The following is a 21,957-nucleotide window of genomic DNA, read 5'->3' as shown; positions in this document are numbered from 1 at the left end:
AACCCAAAATATAAAATGAAATAAAAATAAAATCTAGTGAGATTTAAAACTTTAACTACCCTAAAGGACAGAAGAAAAAAAATGAAGAGAGGAAAATGAAAGGCTAAAGGTAATTTATGACAGAACATAATCCCTTTATTTGAATTCAGAGAATAGCAGATTCTTTGAGGTTAATTAAAGATGTGATACTGAAATAATCCTTGCCAGCTGTGTCAACTTGAATCAGAGAATGAAAAAGAGAAAAAGAAAAGCAGGCAGATAGAGGGATAGATAGAGTCCAGACATGATTGAGTGCTTGTGAAAAACGGATGCCTGTATATTCTAAATTATATTGCTCATTTAATCACAGAAGTGGTTAAATTATCAGTCCATTATCACATCACCAAAACAGGAAGCTGGAGCGCATGCATGATTGAATCAATCTGCCGGAAAGGAAGCCCCCCGTACAAGAACTGACCGGCCCATGCTTGCGACTGTGCATTTATCATCCTTCATTATCATAGCCTCCTCTTTGAATGTGGCAGCTCAGCTGAACTACAAGAGATCTGACTGAGCTTTGTGAAAGCACAAGCATCATGGCAGATCACAAATCGACAGACAAACAGGATAAGGGTGAGATTTAGTTGTGGCAGACCTCAAGCAGGAAACACCTGTAGATGGCAACATGCAATTATTATCTGTTTCACTTAAGGATGAATACAAACTTCCACTTATACAGTAGATGAGAATGGGTGAGGTGCTCGACTAGTTATCCTCAACTACTAATTGATTCACTTTTTGACCAAGTGAGGTTGAGTAGAATTTTTAGCAGTGGTGCTCAAGTATTCTTTTTAAAAATAATTAAATATATTAAACAATAATTATAATAAAATATAAATATAATATGGACTAAATAAAAACAATAATTATAATTAACAAAAAACTACATAAATAAATAAACATTGTTAAGTCATGTACATGAGCTTGGAACTACAATGAGACTTTGTTTACTAAACTCTGGTTTGTATGTAGCAGTTTCTTTAATACACTGTTACCCAAAGACTCTTGCTTTGATAAGAGATTACGTAAAAGATAACATACTTCTGAAGTGAGCAGGGGGTCTGAGAATGAAGCTAGAGAAAACTCGACACATTTTTCAGATGCTTATTTCATGACACACTATGTGTGTCTGAATGTTCACGCTCTCTTTCTCACAAACCCACAGGGAAGAGAAGACAGTACGAAGACGCTCAACAGTTTCTCCTAGAAAGAATTACGATTAAATGGAGAGAGAATGGAGACTTCTGCTTTTCGGTTTCTGCAAGTTTTTTGCTTTCTCTCCTGAGATATATATATATATATATATATATATATACACACACACACAGACACACACACTCACACACACGTGCCTCGCAAACAGTTTCAGAAAGATTTACCAAAATCTTTTTCCTGAAAAAAAAAAAAAAAAGAAGCAAATCAGCATATTAGAATGATTTCTGAAGGATCACGTGACACCAAAGAGGTAATGGCTGCCGGAAATTCAGCTTTGCATCACAAGAACAACATTTTAAAATTTATTAAAATAGAAAAATTGTAAATCTTTATTTAAAAAATGGTAAATTGTAAATAATTCGCAATTTTACTTTTTTTACTGTATTTTTGATCAAATAAATGCTCCAAAAAACACCAAAATGCTCAAATATCAAACAAAAAATCTTAACAACCCCAATATTTTGAACAGTAGTGTAAATCTTAGGAGGAGAAATCCTGAGTCTCCTGAGGTATTAAATAAAGAATAAGAAAGACATGTTGTCACACAATGTGTTAGATAGCTAGTACACTCAATGTGTCTTGATCACACAAACCACCTCAGGAAAACATTAACTGTTCTATGGGGTAAAGAGATCGTTTAACAGAGAATGTCGCTGCTTGGCATTAGCATCATAAAGGAATAAAGACAATTTACATATAGTGTACAGAAATAGAAGATCTGATCTACATTTATTTGTTGGAAACACATTTATGTGGTCAAGTATAAATAGAAACCCCAATCATCAAAATAAACAGGCCAAAAGAGCGACCTCTGAGCAATAAAACTTTCTTCTAGAAACGACCTCAATACAAGCCAGCACGTTGGTTCACACTCACACATCTCGTTTTTGCTCTAAACGTTTAAGGTCATCAAGCTGCTGAACCCTGAGCACAGTGCATGACTTACGATAGCGTAAACACAAATAAGTGCGAATGTTCCAACTTCGCTCGGGTGCTCCAAGACCACTGTGAGCCGTACGATGAGCATGTGCTCTGAGCTGTTCAGGTGGAAATATGACTCACAGACCGTTTTACTGATACCCCAACTCAGCACTATCCAAACCCACAGAGAGAACATAACAATACTGGCCCAGCTTCAAAGTATGCAGGCACTATGAATTGCTTCTGAAACACTTCAATGCAGCTGTTTACGTTAAATGGGCTTGGGTGTGGAAATAATCGTGAGCAACCATTTCGAAGGTAGATTTGTGTTTATTTTAAACAACTATGCAAGATGTGTGGGTGTATGGTAACTATCTGAACCATTTTGAGAATGGAAATGTCGTTCTAGCTTGTTTAGAAGCTATTTATTTGGCAAGCTCAAATTCAGCAATACTAACAAAATACAATATGCATGGTAGCAGTAAACAAGTTATTGTGATGCACTGTGATAACAGGCAGATTAATTGACAGTAATATTAATCTAACAGTTAAATTAAAAGGTTTTCAAATTATAAATACAACAAAATCATATTTTGTCACGTCAAAATCTACTTACATATTTGTCTTAGAAACGGTGCTTGACTTGTGCATATTTCCCACCTGATTCAGACGACTTTCACTGAAGAAAGCAACCTCTGTAATAAGAGGCCTCGTATTTTATCCAGAAGCAATGGTTTGAAGTTAAAAATGACTTAATTTGTTTCTTAATGATGATTGACTGGATTGACGTGGATTATTGTGTTTTTAATCAACTGTTTGGACTCTCATTCTGACGGCGCCCATTCACCAGAGGATCTATTGCTGAGCAAGTTTCAGATTCTCCAGATCTGTTCTGATGATAAAAAACAAACTCATCCACATCTTGGAAGGCCTGTGAGTTGGTATAAATCATCAGATAATTTTCATTTTTGGATGAACATTTCCTATAAACCTGTATGATTGACTTTATTCTGTGAAACACAAAAGAAGTCATTTCAAAAATAATGTTTTAACTGTTTTTGTTCATATAACCAATGGGAGCAACAATGACTTTCACTGCAAGAAAAGAAAAACTATATGGTACGTTTTCAACTTTGGGTGAACTATCCCACTACCTATTTTTATAATCAAGTTTACACAGCCTGTGAAGAAAATCATCAGATTATTTAAAGAAATAACTTGACTATGATAACATGACGACTGTTTTAGTGTCTTCAGAATGAGTTCATCAGTTGTGTTTAAGCTGTCAAAAAAAACTGCACCCGTTAAATTTCACACCGTCTCGCTGTTAAGCATCTACCCTTCCTCAGTGCCATCAGAGGAAGTCTGCACTTCCCTCTACCATGAACCATAGAAAAGGAAGTGACCCCACGAAGCTGCAGAGTCTCTCTGTAAACTGCATAAACTGCATCTTTTACAGGCCTACAGACGAGCAGAAGGTTATGAAATCAAAATCAAAACCATAAAATTTACAGTACTTTGTGCTTTTTAAATCAGTCATAAAGATCAAAAATAGTCTCAAGTAAACTGAGACTAAATTTAGACTTGATTTGACTTGAAAGACTCAAGTTTTGAGTGGGCTTTTACAGAAAGAAAACTTGCCTAAAGTAGATCAATGGTTTGTTTTTTTAGATGAACAGTTTACACAAGCATCTCTTAACGAACAAATAAACAAAGACTAAAAGAACAAGAAAATTAATTGTCTTGCAACAGGGTTGTAGAACTTGCAAAATATAAACTACTAAAAAAACACAAGGGCTTTTGAGACTTGACTTGTAAACTATGGTTGGGCGATGTCTACAAAATTGGCATCGGACGCAGTAGCCCCTCACTATAGAACAAAGATCCAGGGGGCAGGGTTGGATCTACATAGGGGTGGAAATTGGAAGGTTTAGGGGTGGAGATGGGTGGGTTTAGGAATCAGGGGGTGGAGACGGGTAGGTTTAGGTTTATGTAAGGTGGGAGGAGTTGGATCTAGATCCAACCACGCCCCTGGATCTTGTGTTCTGCAGTGAGGACCATCTCATCGGACGATGTCTGCAATGAAACATCGTGATGGACGATGACATCGGGGGGCGGGGGTTGGAGTTAGGGGGTGTGCCCGAAGCGTAAATCTGTATTCAGAACGGCAAGGAAAACAAATAACGATTGCCAACGGTTGCCTGTTACAGTATGAAAAAATTTCGCACACTGGACCAGAAGAGCAGCGTTGCGCCACATCTTTAAAATTCAAACACATTTTCTATGAGCGTACGCACACTGGTGGCGCCATTCAGTGTCTGTTCGGGCGCCTAACAACGATTCAAAACAATGTAAAGATGTAGAGCGACGCGGCTGAGCTTCTCATCCAGTATGCGACCAGCTTGAGCCGATGGCGAATGATTTGCAGATCCCGAGCACAACTGACAAACATCTAATCTTGTAAAATACTGCAGCTCCATAGTATAAATAGAGTACGTGCGATCATGAATCTCAAAAGTGAAAGTGAAACTAAAAAGCGATTGTGCAAAAAAACAAGGGGGGGGGGGGGGGGGGGGGGGTGGAATCACGATGCCAGCTCAACATCGTGATGTCTATCAGCCATCGGCGATGGACGATGGCATTGGCTATCGGCCCAACCCTATTGTAAACATTTCAGCCAACCACATGATTTTCACTAAAGTTCACACCAACATTAGTGTGTGTGTATTATTGTTACAGTACAGTAGAAACAAAAGGAGTGTCCAATGAGAACTGTACTAATGAAGTACTAAAAACTATCCCAGTGTGATTAGAAAGAGTCTTATATCACGCCTTCCTGGTGCTAACAAGTATGTAGCGCTACAATGCCAACAAGCTTTCATGGACTCCTCACACCAGAGTTAATGACAATCTGCTGGTGGAGTTCACAGATTTCCTTCTGCAATACGACCCTGATGTACTGGGGTCGCTGGAGAGAGAGTGAGAGAGGGAGTGCACAAGTCAAAGAAATACTCTCTCGCTCTTTCTCTCCAAACCAACACCAGCATCCAGTTCGTCTGTGACAATACTCTTCCAGTCAGCACACACACTGACACACAACCTCTCTATCCACTGACAGTCAGCATTAGTGGCCTGCTGAGTTCAGCTCAACACAAACATACACACTTGCGAACACACACTCAACAATATAGCTCAACAATAACAAGTGATGTAATGAAAATTCAATACATATCCCAAAGACTTGTTGGCATCAAAACATGTAGAATTCTTTTTTAAAGCACTTTTTATTTGGAGATACAGTGCCAAATGTACTAAACAGGGCAAATTAGTGTGAGAATGCAATCCCATAAAAGCAAAGACGGGAGTGGAAAGTTTTGCGGGTGATCTACTGACAAAGCATAAATTATAGAACACAGACGAAGCCGGCTCATTTACATTAACCAATGCATTCAACCATGAGCAACACAAGTGCAAAATATTAACACATGCTTTTTTGGATGTTAAATAATGCCGAAATACTAGTAAACTGACTACTGCAAATCTTAGTAAGTCACTTTGCATGATTTATTTAAATACTCTCCCACCCATAAATTGTGTCTGAAAGGAAAACTCCTCCAAATGCAAATGCATTTGTCAGCTGCAAAAATAACCGTCCATGCCTTTTCATTGCTAACGTTTCACTGCGCCTTAGTAAACAATCATTAAATTATTAGATTTGAACTGCAATTAACTTCTTTCATGAAACATCTAAACTACCATTCAGAAGTTTGGGCTCCATAAGATTTTTTATTATTTTTGAATGCCGTCTCCAATGCTTACCAAGACTTTTATTAGTTGAACAATACAGTAAAAATAGTAATATTGTGAAATAATTCAAATAACTTCGGCTTAAAGGGGTCATCGGATGCAAAATTCACTTTTCAAGTTGTTTGGACATAGATGTGTGTTGGGAAGTGTGTGTACACATCCATCCTATAATGATAAAAATCCACCCAGCATTTTTTTTTTAAATCCCTTTCCTCAAATCAGGCTGTTCTGAGATTCCAGTCAGAATTACGTAGTTATGTAAACACACACAAAGTGAGGTGTAGAGATAACATTTACAACAAAAAAGTTGTGCTGATTAATATGTTGAAAAAATTGCAAAGTTAACAAGAACACATTTGTTTGAAATACCAATCCCTCGTAACAGTAAATATTTTTACATGAAATAAAACTTAATATCTTACTGTCCTGACCCTGAACTTTTGAATGGTTGTGTAATTGGTCATATTCTGTGTTTGACTGAAAAAATGTTTAAAAACAAACCTTTTAAAAGTACATATATACAAATTGAGATATGTATTGGATACAGTCAAAAATTTGAAATTTCAAGATAGAAGTGTTTTTGCTATTTCGCTCAGCCCTAACACTCTATGCGCACTCACTCACACTCTGAAAAAAGTGTTGATAGCTTGGTCATGCTAAATTAAGGTGAAGAACCGAAGGCCTGTAGTGAGACTAGGCTGTGAATCCGTCCACTACCTCCTGCAGGGAAAGGTCAAAAGGGAAATGCTGAGTTTAGCACTTACTCTGACAAAGTTGTCGGGGAAGAACCCCCTCCGACCATCAAGCTCTCCCTCCCACCAGCCGCCCTCATCCTTCTTGATGTTACTGATGATGTCACCGACAGCGATGGTCAACTCGTCATCGTGCTGGGCCTGGTAATCAAACTCCACAATGGCTTCCACTGAGAGGAAAACAAACAGAGCGATTTAGAGGTCATGGTTACATGCAGGAAGCGGGATATACAGCATTACTGTAAAAGACTCACACAGACACGTAACTTTCACCACTGAATGAAAACGACAGCACCATCTACACAACATCCATTTAAATCCCTTATAAAAAAATCAAGATATAATTGTGATCATTACACTTATAGAAAACGCAAACACATTTTAAAGATGGCTTTTGTAGTTCAACATACGCAACCCACAGAGACCCTGTTTTTGGTAACAACAACTCTAGGCTGTTATGGGTGGTTGCTATGGTGTTGCTATGTAAGTACTAAGATGTTTAAAATGTTTTTAATGTGTTGTTATGCTGCTGTGTGTTCTTGGTTGTTTGAATTGTTCTTGGTTGGTCGGTCATTTATTGTAATTTCTGGGTATTGAGGTTGGTTTCTAGGGTGTTGCTAGGTGATTCTAGGGTGTTCTGGATGATTTCTAGGATGTTGCTAGGTGATCCTAAGACATGGCTAGATATTCCAGGGTGTTATGGGTGGTTGCCACACTGTAAAAAAAAAAAAGTTGAGCCAACTTAAAATTTTAAGGCAACCAGCTTCAGCAAGTTTTCTCAACTTGTCAAAAAGTTGAGAATCTCCTACAAAAATAAGTTGTGAGAACTCAAAAATCTGCAAAAAGCTGGTTGCCTTAAAATTTTAAGTTGGCTCAACTTTTTTTTTTGGAATACTTTTAGTATGCTAGGTGATTCTAGGGTGTCCTGGATGGTTTTTAGACATCCTAGTGGTTTCTGGGTGGTTGCTAGGACATTGCTATGTTGGTACTAAGGCATTTTTGAGTGTTTTAGTGTGTTACGATGCTGCTGTGTGCTCTGATGATTGTAATATATTCTGAATTTATTCTAATGTATTCTGAAATGTTTCTAGGGCATCGATAAGTGATTTTAATGTATTCTGTATTGTTTCTAAGGCATTGCTAGGTGATTATAGGGAGTTCTGGATGGTTGCCAGGGCATTGCTATGTGGGCAATTGCTATGTTGTTATGCTTCTATGTGTTGCTAGGTGATTCTAGGGTGTTCTAGATGGTTTATAGATGCTGCTAATTGATTCTAGAGTGTTCTGGGTGGTTTCTAGTGGGTTTCTAGGTGACTAATGTGTTCTAGATGATTTATAGGTGTTGCTAATTGATAATATCTGATTGATTGAGTTCTGGATGGTTTCTAGGGTGTTGTTAACTGATGTTCTGGGTGTTATTTTATGGCATTTTGAGCAGTTGCTCATTGTTTCAAGTCAAAAGAGCCAATTCCCAAATCACTATGATATATTGGTCTCTAGATATGGCTTGGGACTTTCCTTTGATATAAGTCTAAGGAAGTTTTTCACCCGTTTTATTGTCCCTGTTGGGGAAAATCGTAAGTGTAATCACTTTTAATCACAATGATTTACTTTTATTGCAATTTCATTTGTCGCCACTATGCTGTAGAAATTACACATTGCACCCTTTATGGTTTATGCAAATCCCCAAATGAACAATAGAAATAGCCATGTTTACCACAAAAAAATGCTTTATCATGTATGCTCTGACAACATCATAACTTATTTTAATCATATATTTACAGCAATAAAACATTTACGGAGATAGCAAGAGAAAGATATGAGTCCTTCCATAGGGATAAGAGCTAATAGGCCCCTGGAGCATAAGCAGGCATCATGTTTTCGCTGCAGATAGGAGGATTACTCTAGGTGAGATCAAGGTAGGAGCGAAAGCAACAAAACAAGGATCCGCTAAATTAAAGTGACAAGATATTTTCACGTTACAGCTTATAATATTAAAAAGAAGCTTTTTGAACTCTAGTGAACTCCACGTGCTATTTTTGGTAGTAAAGTGCAAGATGAGAATGTCATCCTCTCAGCTTTGGATTTAAATTGAATTGTGTTTTTGCATGAGGTCATGACGGTGAGGAGGGGTTACCGTGAGGATAGGGATGAGAGATGGAGATACAACATCACAATGACGCGTTTATGAGTCATCAAGTCATGCCACACAAGACGAGATCACACCCTCGCCTCGCTCCAATGCAATGCACACTGCACACACACAATGCAGGACACTGCAAACATCCTTTGTGACTTCTATATTATGTTTCATCTATATGGCAGCTCTGACTACAGGTTTCATATCGGATACCAACCCACCCGGATTATCACTCCATGCACAAGGGTATTGATAACCTACCATTAGACACTCAAAAATACATTAATGTATGGTCTATAGGATCCCTCAGATGACCCTGCAGGATATTTCCGGAAACTGCTGAGCTATGCAGGGAGGAAAGCATGAGGTCGTATATAAAAGAAATTGGTCAGCCCGCAGCCGTAACAAACAAAGGTAACAAATACTTCCAAACATCTGGTGGAACACGCCTACGCATATGCACAGATATAAAAAACCTACAGGCACAAACCCACACATATATAAATACAGAAATGCTACAGTCTGTTTTATGGAGATTTATCATCTCTAATGGCTGATTAGGCCCAGCCAGACTCTCTGTAGACGTTTCTCTCCTTTCCTCCTACATTGCTTTGTTGGGAAAAGTGCAGAATTCGGTTTTAAGAAGCTTAAATTAATCAAAAACAAAAGAAATCGTAATGGACAATATACCGGGACAGTACTGGTTAACAGCCAATATATGATTGATGATTTTTTCATATCATATGGTTTTGTATGATTTGATTCTTTCATAATATATTTGTTATGCATTGTATTGGACAGCATTAGATATTTACTGGCCAATATCTCAAAAGAATAATTTTATTATGTTTCATAATGTACATTATAATGTTGTGATGCCTAAACTAACAAAGCTAATAGTTTTCTATTTTAGTATTTTTTATTTTAATTTAGGGGGAAAAAATTCAGTATTAGCTAAAAAGTATAATTTTTTTTATTAAAATTTATAAAGGAATTTATATAGTACATTAATATATAACAATAAAATTTAATATGTAAAAAAAATAATAATAATTTTTTGCAGTCACAGGTCCTATACATCAGATCGTGACCTAAATCACAACTTTCCATCCTTGACTTTTTCACAGGCTTGGAACACAATGCTGGATATTTTATTCTTTAAAGGAAAGGAAAATTCTTTTTCTTTTGAGGAGTGTCTTCTTTCTCTCTCGCTCTCAATCGTCTTCCAGCTGTTTGAGTTTCTAAAAGACATGACAAAGCACAGCTGCCATGTTTATGTTGAAACACCTTCCAAAAAAGCCTTCCACCCCCGCACCGAGAATACTTGAGTTTGTGTTGAATCTCCGCCACAACCACAAATGTCAGCCTCTGTCTGACTTTTCAGCACAACCTTTCTTCAACTGACCCACACAAACACAGACAAAAACATAAAATAACAAAGCTGTCTCCTGATGATTCTTGTCTTTCTTCTGCTTTTTTATTAGTCAGAAGAGAGACTGGAACAGTATTAGCCAGGATCCAGTTATAATATTACTGATACATCTGATACTGATACTTAGATTATGATACATTCGGAGTAAGAATTTCAAAATATAGGGACTGCTTTCTGTTAATTGAATTTTAGAAACTATATTCTCAAAAGAGCAACTAGCCTATATTCTCAAAATAATAACTCAGAATTTGTGTTAATGAATTGATTATATATTATATTATGATCAATTCATTATTATATTATATTACTATTTGACATCAAGAAAAACAGATTAAAAAAAACACAAATGAAAAATTTATAAAATAAATATATAAAATTTGTTATTTGTGTAATTAATTATATTAAAGTAATGTAACAGATGTAACATAAAATATTTTAAAATAAAATATAAATTAATATATTTTGTATATTGAATATATTGAACTTTGACATCAAGGATAACAGATTATTTATTTATATATATATATATATATATATATATATATATGTGTGTGTGTGTGTGTGTGTGTGTGTGTATATATATATATATGTATATATATATATATATAATTTGTGTAATTAACTGATGTAACTGTAACTGATGTAGAATATTTTATAAATAAAATATATTATTTAAAATATATTACAATATATTAAATATATTTAACTACTCGTTATATTTAATTCATTTAAATAAAATATTTAATCAAAAAGTCCCCATAAAGGTAAAAATATACATGAAAATGAATTCAAAAGGCCAAATAGTTAACTAATCCATTAACTAGAAGCACTGCAGTGTATGCAAAGCAAATACCACTCACTTTTTTCCCCTCACCCTCTTTTCCTCTAGAAAAAAAAGAAAAAGAAAAAAAATTTGAATAACTCCTACAACACCATATGAGCTAAATAAGAACTGTGGGTATTTAACAGGTCAACCACCTGATTCTGATGTCATGTGATTCCTCATTTCATGTTCAAAATGACCTATGCACCACGTGTGCGCATTAAAGCTTAGAGGTATTGTTTAAACCAGCGTCATTGTGTGCTGGTCATCTCCCTGAGCAGCTATAAATACTCCTCTTCTTAAATAGCTCCTTTAGCCTGTGTTCCTGGACTCAGCTGATTTGCACTGATGTGAGTCAAGTGTTTGTCTGCGTTAGAGGACCTCAGTGAAACCATGTGATGCGCTTTCACAGCAGCATAACTCTCTGAGCTCATGCATTAAACAGCAACACACTCGATTTTTAATACTGACTAAATTTATGTAGGCCTGATCCATTACCCCGTCATATAAGCATTATACCCATAATCCACTGCATAAGTTAAGACTTGCAAGCATTATTGTTAGGTTTCATTGATTCAGAACAAGATCAATAATGTTACAGCGTTGTACGAACAACCTTTTTGGCTAATGATGTGACTGAGCTGAACTAAAATCCCGCATTATTCTCGTCTATGGGGAGCTTGTGACTTACAGATGATTTTAATTGGTCATTCTCGCATACTGACTCAGACCGACTGCCTCTCCTTCGAAAAGGTTAATCAAATTTGCGGTATTAGATTGCATTAAATGGAACGGACATGAATTAAATTAATTACATTGGTGAAACTATTTTTATTCAGCAAAGAGCTCATGATTAAGTCTGACTGGATGAGCATTAGGTGCAAACAGCTCATAATGACTGCAAGATGAGTCAAAAAACCCCAAAAAAAAACACATAGCTGATTTAATTCGGAGCCAAACAATTTCATGCTATCCTGACCTATTTCACACCTCAGATTGAAATGCAGGCGGAATATAACTGTATATAACCACAGCAAAAATGGCCCAGGCATAAACAACCACTGCGAAATATAGCAGATTCCAACATAAGCATACTACATGTAGAGCTGTGCTGTGATCGCAGGCATAGTCCTGACCCATTTCACTAGCTACACTGCACTGTGGTCTGGTTAAAAGACACATCAATGTCCTTCCGTGTGAGTTGAAGTCAGATCTGTCGTCACTAGAACAGGGCAACATAGGAAGCAACACTGAGATGAATAAACATTAATCAGCTGATGTGATGTGGGTGAGTCGGGTGTAGTTGAATCTCAACCACACCTGACCAGAGACATAAGAGCTGTCTGTCAACATTACCATGGGAACCCATGTGCTGAATGCAAATTCTATGCTATTTTTCTATATCAATCATTAAAGCTCAATAGATAAATAAATAGATTTAAATGCTACAACTGAATTTAGGCATCACAACATTATAATGTGCAGTATGAAAATTGATATTCATTTTGAAAATGCATTTTTCAAGATTAACTTCATGTGTTAAATTATGGCAATTGAGTTGTAAAATAGGAAATACACAAGCACAATTAATATACAATATTATACTGATAAAAGATCTTATTACTTATATTGTGGTTAAAAGTCTATTATAATTAAGATTTAAGACAGGAAAATTAGGCTTCTGAACTGATTAAATAAAAATCACAGCAATATTCTTAATAGGTTTTTATGTGTTATATGCATTTATTTTGTATTTTGCCAAAAAAAGCATGATAACCATTTCACAATTTCATGGTTTCCCAAAATATGGTATCACACAATGTGATTTGATATTAATTACTTATTAAATATTTAATGTACATGTCAATAGTCTTAAGTGAAAAAAAATCTAAAAAAAAGCAACTAGCTAATGCTGTAAACTTTACAGGGAACCCTCTCATAAGCTTATGGCAATTATTGGATGGGAGGAGTGTCGACTAATGTGTTTAGAGAAGCTTTATTCACACTGAAAACAGAATAGCCTAAAAGACTGATATTGAGATTTAAGAATCGATATAAATGTACTTAATGTTAAAAGGAGCATCTGAGTGCTTTTGGGATATCTAAAGTTACCTCACATCAGCCCCACTTCTCTCAGACATTTTCTCTGCTGCATTTTTGTGCGTGGGGTGCAAGTTGAGACTCTGACTGGCAGTCAAGGGGGATGTGCATGTACAGGTGATAGTCTCTGTTCGGCTGCATTAGAAGTAAGCAAATGTTTAGGGAAGGGCGATATACCGGTAGACGCGATTAACCGGTACAGATTTTGGACGATCGTATCTATTGCGGTTACATTGTGATGTTGCTGTGCTCCGGAGCCTCCGTGGTCATGAAAACTTATCATTTGCATTTGAGCTGTGCAATTAATCGAAATTCAGTTTCGATTTCGGGCTCCAATGATTATAAAAATACAGTAATTGAGATAAAACGATTATTGCACCCCATTCCGCCCCCTTTCCAATCGTGCGCTTTCACTCCTCTATAAAAGCCCATTTTCACGTGTAAATCAGTAAAATCACGTAATGATACTTGGATGGGAAAAATGGGACGTGCTTGAGTTATTAAAGTTGATTAGATTTATTAATGTTTTTAAAAGCGCGAAAGAGAACTTGTGCTGTTCCTCAGGAGGATATTGGTGTATGCGCTCAGAGACGGTGCAGAGCAAGGGCATGTAAAGTCATCTTTTAGCTGAACCTGAACGTATGCCTTAACGGTCAAATACATGCAAACATTTGTGAAAATGCAGCACTTAGTGATTATTCAGGTAAACCCTCGTCAGTTATGTAATAAATGAATGTAAACAGATGAGAGTGAAAATATGCGTGTAACAGTAAATTGGATTTGGGCAGCTCTTAAAGTGACAGCAGGCTAATATTCCTGCTGTTTGTCATTCGTGTTAATCAAAAAGAAAATAGAGAAAATCTCTCACTGCTCTTGACTAAATAACTTTTCTAACTTTAGTATGAAGAAATATAGATTTCATTTACACTCTGAAGAATATGCAGTGGTTTTATACATTTGATTACTTTATACAAATTATGTAGCATTTGTTTTTATTTGTTCTACTGTAGTATTTTTTATCCTATCGCTTGTAATTGGTTGCTTATTCTTATTTACTCACTGAGTGTTTACTTGTGTTCAGTGAGCGTGAGGTTTTTTAGGCTAGTATTAGTTTTTTGGGAATATTGACACCAGTGGCAAGAATTATGAAATTTCCTATGATGTCAAATTTTGATATCATAAATAACTTATTTAAAGCAAAAATAACTATACTGTGATATATATCGTTACCGTGAAATAAAATTACTCATATCATGATATAAGATTTTCATATCGCCTACCCTTACAAGGTATCAATTTTAATATCATGATATACATGATACCGATACAACCATAGTTTCTGGTGGACAAACCACAAATTTACAGGACCTTTACAGAAGAAAAGGAGAAGATCCTCTTCAGTGCATGACCGCATGTGGCTCACCATGTGTCCCGGCTTCCCAATTGGGTCAGCCAAGCCACTGATTATGTGGGTTACACTTGGGTCATGTGCAGAAATTCAGAGAAACTTACAAACGAATGGTGCAATGGGGCAGTGCAATTAATCGAAATACAGTTTAGATTTTGATTTCAGCCTCCAACGATTATGAAAATCCAATAATCGAGATAAAATGATTATTGCACTCCATTCCGCCCCCTTTCCAGCGGTGCGCTTTTGCTTCTCTTAAAAGCCCAATTTCACAGGCAAATCAGTAAAATCTTGTAATGTGACTTTTGCAAAATGGGATGTGCTTAATTTAAGTTGATTAGATTTATTCATGTTTTTAAAAGCGCAAAAGAGAACTTGCGCTGTTCCTCAGAGACGGAACAGAACACAGACATGTGAAGTCATCTTAGCTCAAGGTGTGCACCTAAATGGTCAAATACACGCAAAAATGTGTCAATAATGTGTGATTATTCACGTAAACCCTCGTCGGTTATGTAATAAATGGACGTAAAGAGTTGAGAGTGAAAATACAAGTGTAAAAGTAAATTGGATCCGTGCGGCTCTTAAAGTGACAGCAGCCTAATATTCCTGCTGCCGACTATGAGCTTGATATTAATCAAACAACAAAAGACAAAGACAAAATCACTCACTGCTCTTGAGTGAAGGACTTTTGTAGCTTTAATAAGAAACAAATGAAGTTTATTTCTTACAGTGCACACTATTTTACATTTGATTATTCATTTCTGTAGTAGGCTGTTAAACTGAAATAATCAATGATTAAATAAATCATTCATATAAAGTTTTGATCATATGGCCCACTCATAATCGTGTTAAATAATCGTGATTACAATATTGACCAAAATAATCATGATTATGATTTGTCATAATCGAGCAGCCCTATGGTGCAAGTTACAAAATGACGCATTTTTCCCAGAAGCATAAAACATGCAGTTAGCATGCCATTAAATGATGTAGTATGTAGGACAGACACTCTTGCGCTCAAAACCTGAGCACAAAGTCTAACACTACTTCCTTAAAGCCAACACTCAACAAACTTACAACTCTCTCTTAAAGTTACTGCTCCAAATTCAGACACGTCAATAAATCATGAAGGTACAAAGCACTCGGTTGTTTGTATGTCCTACTGCAGATATGTACGAGAACAAACTGCAGAGTTCAGATTTCTTGCAAAGTTTCATCATAGCTTAAATGCATGATTTAAAAGCAAAATGTTCAGCGAGTGTAACAAAACTTAAATTATTAAATTACAAAAGCTCTTTCAGCAGATGTTTTTTCGACTGTATGTGATGAATAAATCTGGAGCTATTGCACAATTTGGTACAAAACTCACACACTAGCTGTGGTGGAACTTCTCTATTATCGCATGAGGTGACTCTTGAATGGAGCAATCTCCTGCAGACTTAAGAAATCAACGATTACTCATACTCCAAAACACATAACTTTCTTTTTTTTGTTTCGTTTTTTTTTACAAGGAAAACTTTATTATTTTTCCTTCTGATACAAAACCTTATGGTTTTTATTACTGCATATTGTGCATTTCCCTACAGTGCTATGCACAGAAAATTATTACGCTGATTCCTTTCCATCTAAAGTAGCTTCCTTCTGGAATATTTTATAAAGATCTATGAATACTAATATCCAACATAGGGATGCCCAGAAGGCATCTGCAGAAAATGTCTGTGCTGCATTCAGGGAAAAATCAGCAGTAATGGATTTAAACATGGCAAAATGTGTTAAACGGAGCAGAAAGTACTCTTATTTCTGAAAGAATAATCAAATTGGCCAAAATATTTTTAATAACCATAAACAAAAGAAGTTGGAGATGTGTAGATCTTCCAAATCTTGTGGTAACAACAACTACAGGTTCCCCTACACTGTTCCCACTGGCAATAAAAGAGCCACTCTCATAATATGGAGGAACATTTATAGGTGTGTAAATGTGCCACTATATAACGGGAACTCATCACATACAGAAACATGCCTCTCTCACCACTTCCCTGTTCTCTGCCAAAGGGCAATGAATGAGCATGACACAGCAGTCATGATAGTAAAGAGACCGGAGTACAGTGCAACACTTTCCAGAATCCAAAGCTCACCACATCACTTGGGAGGAAAAGCAAAGCTTGAGCTTGCGACGAAAACAGTAACTGAAGAAGCCAGGGCTTCATTAACTTGCATGCGATATGAGGATTCACAAGGAGCCCTTGATCACTATGAATTCATTTACTGATAGCATGTTTAATTCAAAAATAAGAGCCAAAAGAATGCTGTCAGTAGGGATGTTCAATGCTGAACCCGAAATCACGGGTGGGTCATGTATACTAGTCTGAAAATTATTCCTTTTGAGGCTTGGCCTGTTAATAATGCTCATTAAATCACTGAATAAGTCAACAAATATTTCATACATGCATGTCTTTGGAGCGTCACATGAAATCGCTGATTTAAAATATTAATGAAGATGTTGCAAATAGGGTTGTAACGGTATGAAATTTTCACGGTATGATAATCGTCTCAGAAAATATCACGGTTTCACGGTATATATTAAACAATAATTCTTATCAGTAACAATGACTCTTAAAAGAATAAGAACAAGTTATTTGAGTGAACAAATCCTTTATTGCAACAAACTTGAAATCATTTTAATGAAAGTAAGCCTCCCTTCTGAGGAAAAAAAACAAAAACAAATTACAAAATAAAGCCATAAACCTTATGTATATCTATATCACTCTTTAACATTTTAATTAATGTTTTAAAATGTTATAAAATGAAAATTTAACAACTTTTATTTTGGCAAAATGCTGCACAACAGAGGTATTCTAAAACATGGATATTCCTTAAAAATAATGTTTAAATAAATGCATTATTATAAAGAATATTATTATTCTTGTCATAACTTTTAAGTACATTTTACAAAGCTAATTTATTTCTGTCAGGACTTCAAGTTAAATTGAACTTTTATTTTGACGGGTTGTAGCAGACCTTTGAGTTTAGTGTAGGCTATTTGACAATGGTTTTTCTCAAATAAAACCCATGTTCACGACTGCACCGGGATTCCCTCTGCATCACGGAAATTATACGGCCTTATAACTTGTTATAAATGCGACATACCTTTATCTGCACGGAGGGATGATGTCCGCGAATATGAGCGAACATGTTGGATGTATTGCCTGCTTTTGCAGCCACTTTGCGTTAGTCCTCAAGGACAACCCCACGTTCGGGTTTTTTATCCAAATATCCAAAGTATTCCCATACTGCTATTTTTTTTCGGCGGGGGATGGAGATTAGATACAATCTCTGTCTCTGTCATTTCAGCAGAGTGAAGCAGCCGAAATAAATTGCATATGCGCGGGTGAGATTATTATATATATATATATTTTTATTTTCATTATTTTTTTTTAAACCGTAGATATGCAAATGTTTACAGTGTGATAACCGTGTACGTTCAAACCGCGATAGACCGTCATACCGGTATATCGTTACAACCCTAGTTGCAAAGTGTTTATCATATTAATGTTGTGAACCTACCTTTTCCCCTTAAGGGTGTATATTATTACCTTCAGGGATAGTTCATCATCAAAGGTCTGTTCACACCAAGAATGATAACTATAAATATCACTATATTAGCGTCTACACCAATGCACAATAACATTCTGTTTATTATAAGCTTGCACTGCAGTTTTGTCATCTGCCTCTTTATATGCTAGTGCTCTTTAAAAGCAGGATGGATTCTGATTGGCTGTCAATGTTTTTATTGTTCATCAGCAAGAAAAATAGATTCTGAAATTGATTCTAATGATATTGTTCCACTGTGGCGTAATTGTTAAAGTTATGGTGAGAACCCCGCTATTCTCTTAAATTTAAAATGTTTTTTAGAACTTTATAGTTATTAGAGTTATTGTTCTTAGTGTGAACAGGCCTTTATTCCGCTTCATGTTGTTCCAAACCTGTATAACTTTCTTCTGCAGAACACAAAAGAAAAAAATGTATTTTTGTCTCAACAATAAAAGTTAATGGGCTCCAGTGTTGTTTTGAACCTCACTTACTTCCACTGTATATATGAAAAACACTGAAATATTCCTAAAAATAGGCTATCAATCTGACAGAAAAAAGTTGTTGTACAGGTTTGGTACGACATGAAAAAGAGTAAATAAGAAGATAATTTTCCTTTTTGGATCTCCCTTTAAGGTAACATGCAATCTTTAGGCACTGATAACATGCAAAGTTGTTTGCACCTTTTTTTTCCAACAGTGAAACGATTTTTCCTCGCTTTTTAATTTAGAGCAGTGCATGGATCACTTGTCAGATTGATTTTAGATCATATCATTCCTGCAGTCCTGTTTGTGTCATTGATTTATGTTTTGAAATAGTTGGTACACACAGCTGTCCCTAAGTCATTAATAAACGTTAGCGTTTATATTTATGCAGAAACTATCAAAACCTTTTCCTAACAAACACTCTGGTGGGTTTACATGCATGGCTTAGTCACTATAGAATGTAACCAAATGTGCAGTGCGATGTGCTCAAAACCTGTTTAAATTTTCAACACGTATGTCTGTTGATCTAAACGCTCTGATGAAGATCAGAGACACGTGTGCGACTGTCTCACGCTTGTGTTTTGTCAAAGACGCTCCCCTTTAGATGAGCTCATCACGGGAGAGCACATAGAACAGAATGGATCATAAGAGGATTGTACATCTGTTAGTGCTTCAGTCAATAAGAAGTTTTTTTAGTTGCTTAATGTAAATCATAAATGGTTGTGATCCAATGTCAATGATAGGCTCTGATCTGCTTAGTATGACACTACATTTGAGATTACAGTGATGACTCTGCAGTTCTGACTATCTCCACAATAGTGTTGCATTCTTCAAAAATGTGTCTCATCCTGTTTTATCATCAGTGCAAGGTAAGAAAACGACACCAGCAACTATTTTTTGGACTGAAATGCTAAAAACAGCTTTGGCTGTAGTTGCCCAGTTATTGACCGTGATAAGCTTGTGGGCGTCAGGGGAGGCCGTTTAAAAAAAAAAACATACAATCTAATTCAACTCTTTTTAAAGAACAGCACATAGTATGATGGTAACCGATACAACTTTATGCGAGGAGCATTTATGGCCTTTTGAACTAGACAGAAAATCGGTTTGACCAATATTATTCACAGCTTTCTACTTAAAGGTCATGATGAAACGGAAGTAGCGACCAACCTTTTCTTCCGTATTGTGACCTATATCCGAGTGAAATTAATTATCAAAAAGAAAAGTAGCTACCAGAAGATTAAATTATGACATTTTGATTAAAATAATTTCCAAAAATGATAAAAAATAAAACATGCTTGGTTGAATTTTCAGAATAACATGCATTTAGAAAATAGCTAGGGTACATTTTTATTTCTTGCCATCTTTAATGCTACGAAACACAGCCTTTTAAATTTAGAATTGAGACATAATTGAATCTCAAAACCATTTTTGCTCCCTTTTGGGAAAAATTCACTGAATTTCAATGAACGCTTAATTTATTTCCTTAAAATTCACTAAAATATCTGAACATAGAAAAAATGTGCATTAAGACTTATTAACAGCCAATCAATTAATGCTGATACTGACAATGTAAAAATATCAACCGATCAATCACCCTACCGATATATGAGTATATTACTATTTAAGGATCATTAAAACGATTTATTCATTTTGTATTTATTATAGTCTAGAAAACAATTAGAGAGTTCAACATATCTAAACAATATCGGTCGATATGTATTCAAAACTATGTAATCCAATCTATGCAAGGTAATCCAAACAGACAAACATATAAAACACGATGATGAGTAGTTATATACTGTAAGGCCATAATGCAATTATACACATAGGCTATTAAAAAGAGCGTTCCTCCACGTCCTTATGAAACAATGTAGCAAGAGCCACATCTGTGAAGAGAAACATAACAGACAGCTGGAGGAGAGCAGGAAACCTTAGAGGGAAATGAAATTCAGCTTTTAACTCTTCATGATCTCCGAGCAGCGGAGAAGGAAACATGCAAACGTGTCCACATCTTGAAATCATCAGATCTTCTTTCAATGTACTTATAATAGTGCGACGGATGCATGATGCAAACACTTTCAATGATTTCTAGTTTCATTAATGTTTTAAATGACACATCAATAGCACACTCAGGTCGATATCTGGTTTAAAATAACCTGACTTTCCACAAATCTGCGGTACTCACCCATTTATGAACTTGTTTACGCGGCGTGTTTGTGTAGGATGTTTTCAATGTAGAGAAAAAGACAGAAATCCGCTACTTTCCAGAGATGAAGCCCCCGGGTCGGAAATACTGCAAATAATCACTTAAAATGAAAGAGGAACACGGCTTCTAAGCATATTTCTTACAGGTTATTCTGCCCCTCATTAAAAAAAGAGCACAAATAAGGAAGGGGCAACAATGCAGAGGGGGAAGAGATGATGTGGATGTTTTGCCTCCGTCGCTTCACGAACTCCAGCTTGCCGTCACTGCGCTCAGTGGCGCTCATGAACCGAAAGTTCTCGCGAGAACTGAAGAGATGCGCTGTAATGATCGAGGCCATCGAACGGGATTTTCCGTTGCTTTACAAACAAATACCTGGAGCCTGCAAATCGCAGGTAATTGTTTCTAAAAAAAAAAAAAAAAATATATATATATATATATATATATATATATATATATATATATGTGTCCTTCTGAAGACATATGGACTGATTTGAGGTTAAGGTTTACTCGATTATTATAGAGCTTAATCACTAGCATATTTGGTTATTTTTTTTTACTTTAAAGTGTTTGAAAGGAATGTAAACTGTAGGAAGACTTGGCAGTGTTTTGTTTAAACGTCTGAAACTATGTGTATGCTAAATCAACTACTTATTTCTAAACCAACAACCTGGAACACTACTCTTTCCTTAAATTACTATGTTACAACTCACCCGTACATAAAATGCTGTTTTATATGAACATTGTGGTTGATTGGACCTTGGCCAATAATTACAGGTATATTATAGAGCATGGATTCATATACATTTACAAATGAGCTCTAAATTACTATTCTTAAAACAGATATCCTTAATCCCCATATGTTAACCTGTGTGAGTTTGCAAATTTCCTGTTATACTGTTTCCTTTAGTCTCTGCTGCCACCCTGCGGCTAGTTTAGGATACAACTGACAGTTTGAATACATTTTTGACCATGCCTCCTTAATGAATATTCAAATATAAAATTATTATTATTATTTTCAGTACTTCTTGTGTTATTCTGCTT

At 35.8% G+C, this 21,957-nt stretch overlaps 1 protein-coding gene across 3 annotated transcripts in view; it reads right to left on the bottom strand.

The window, feature by feature from the left end:
- LOC306862986 (SH3 domain-containing kinase-binding protein 1-like) overlaps positions 1-21,214 on the bottom strand; it is a 51,076-nt gene extending 29,862 nt beyond the window's left edge. For 2 of the 3 annotated variants that reach the window (XM_079406115.1, XM_079406116.1), the window contains exons 1-2: positions 20,896-21,199; positions 6,747-6,904 (exon numbers count right to left, since the gene is read on the bottom strand). In XM_079406115.1, coding sequence (XP_079262241.1) covers positions 6,747-6,904; positions 20,896-20,899 — 162 coding nt within the window. In that variant the 5' untranslated portion in view covers positions 20,900-21,199. Of the gene's footprint in view, positions 1-6,746; positions 6,905-20,895 lie in introns of all 3 variants that reach the window. The other variant, XM_079406114.1, reaches the window with a different exon arrangement.
- Between the last annotated feature and the right edge of the window lie 743 nt (positions 21,215-21,957).

This window comes from Barbus barbus, assembly GCF_936440315.1.
Source record: "Barbus barbus genome assembly, chromosome: 44".
Taxonomy (NCBI): domain Eukaryota; kingdom Metazoa; phylum Chordata; class Actinopteri; order Cypriniformes; family Cyprinidae; genus Barbus; species Barbus barbus.
This window is presented reverse-complemented; position numbering and strand designations above follow the sequence as displayed.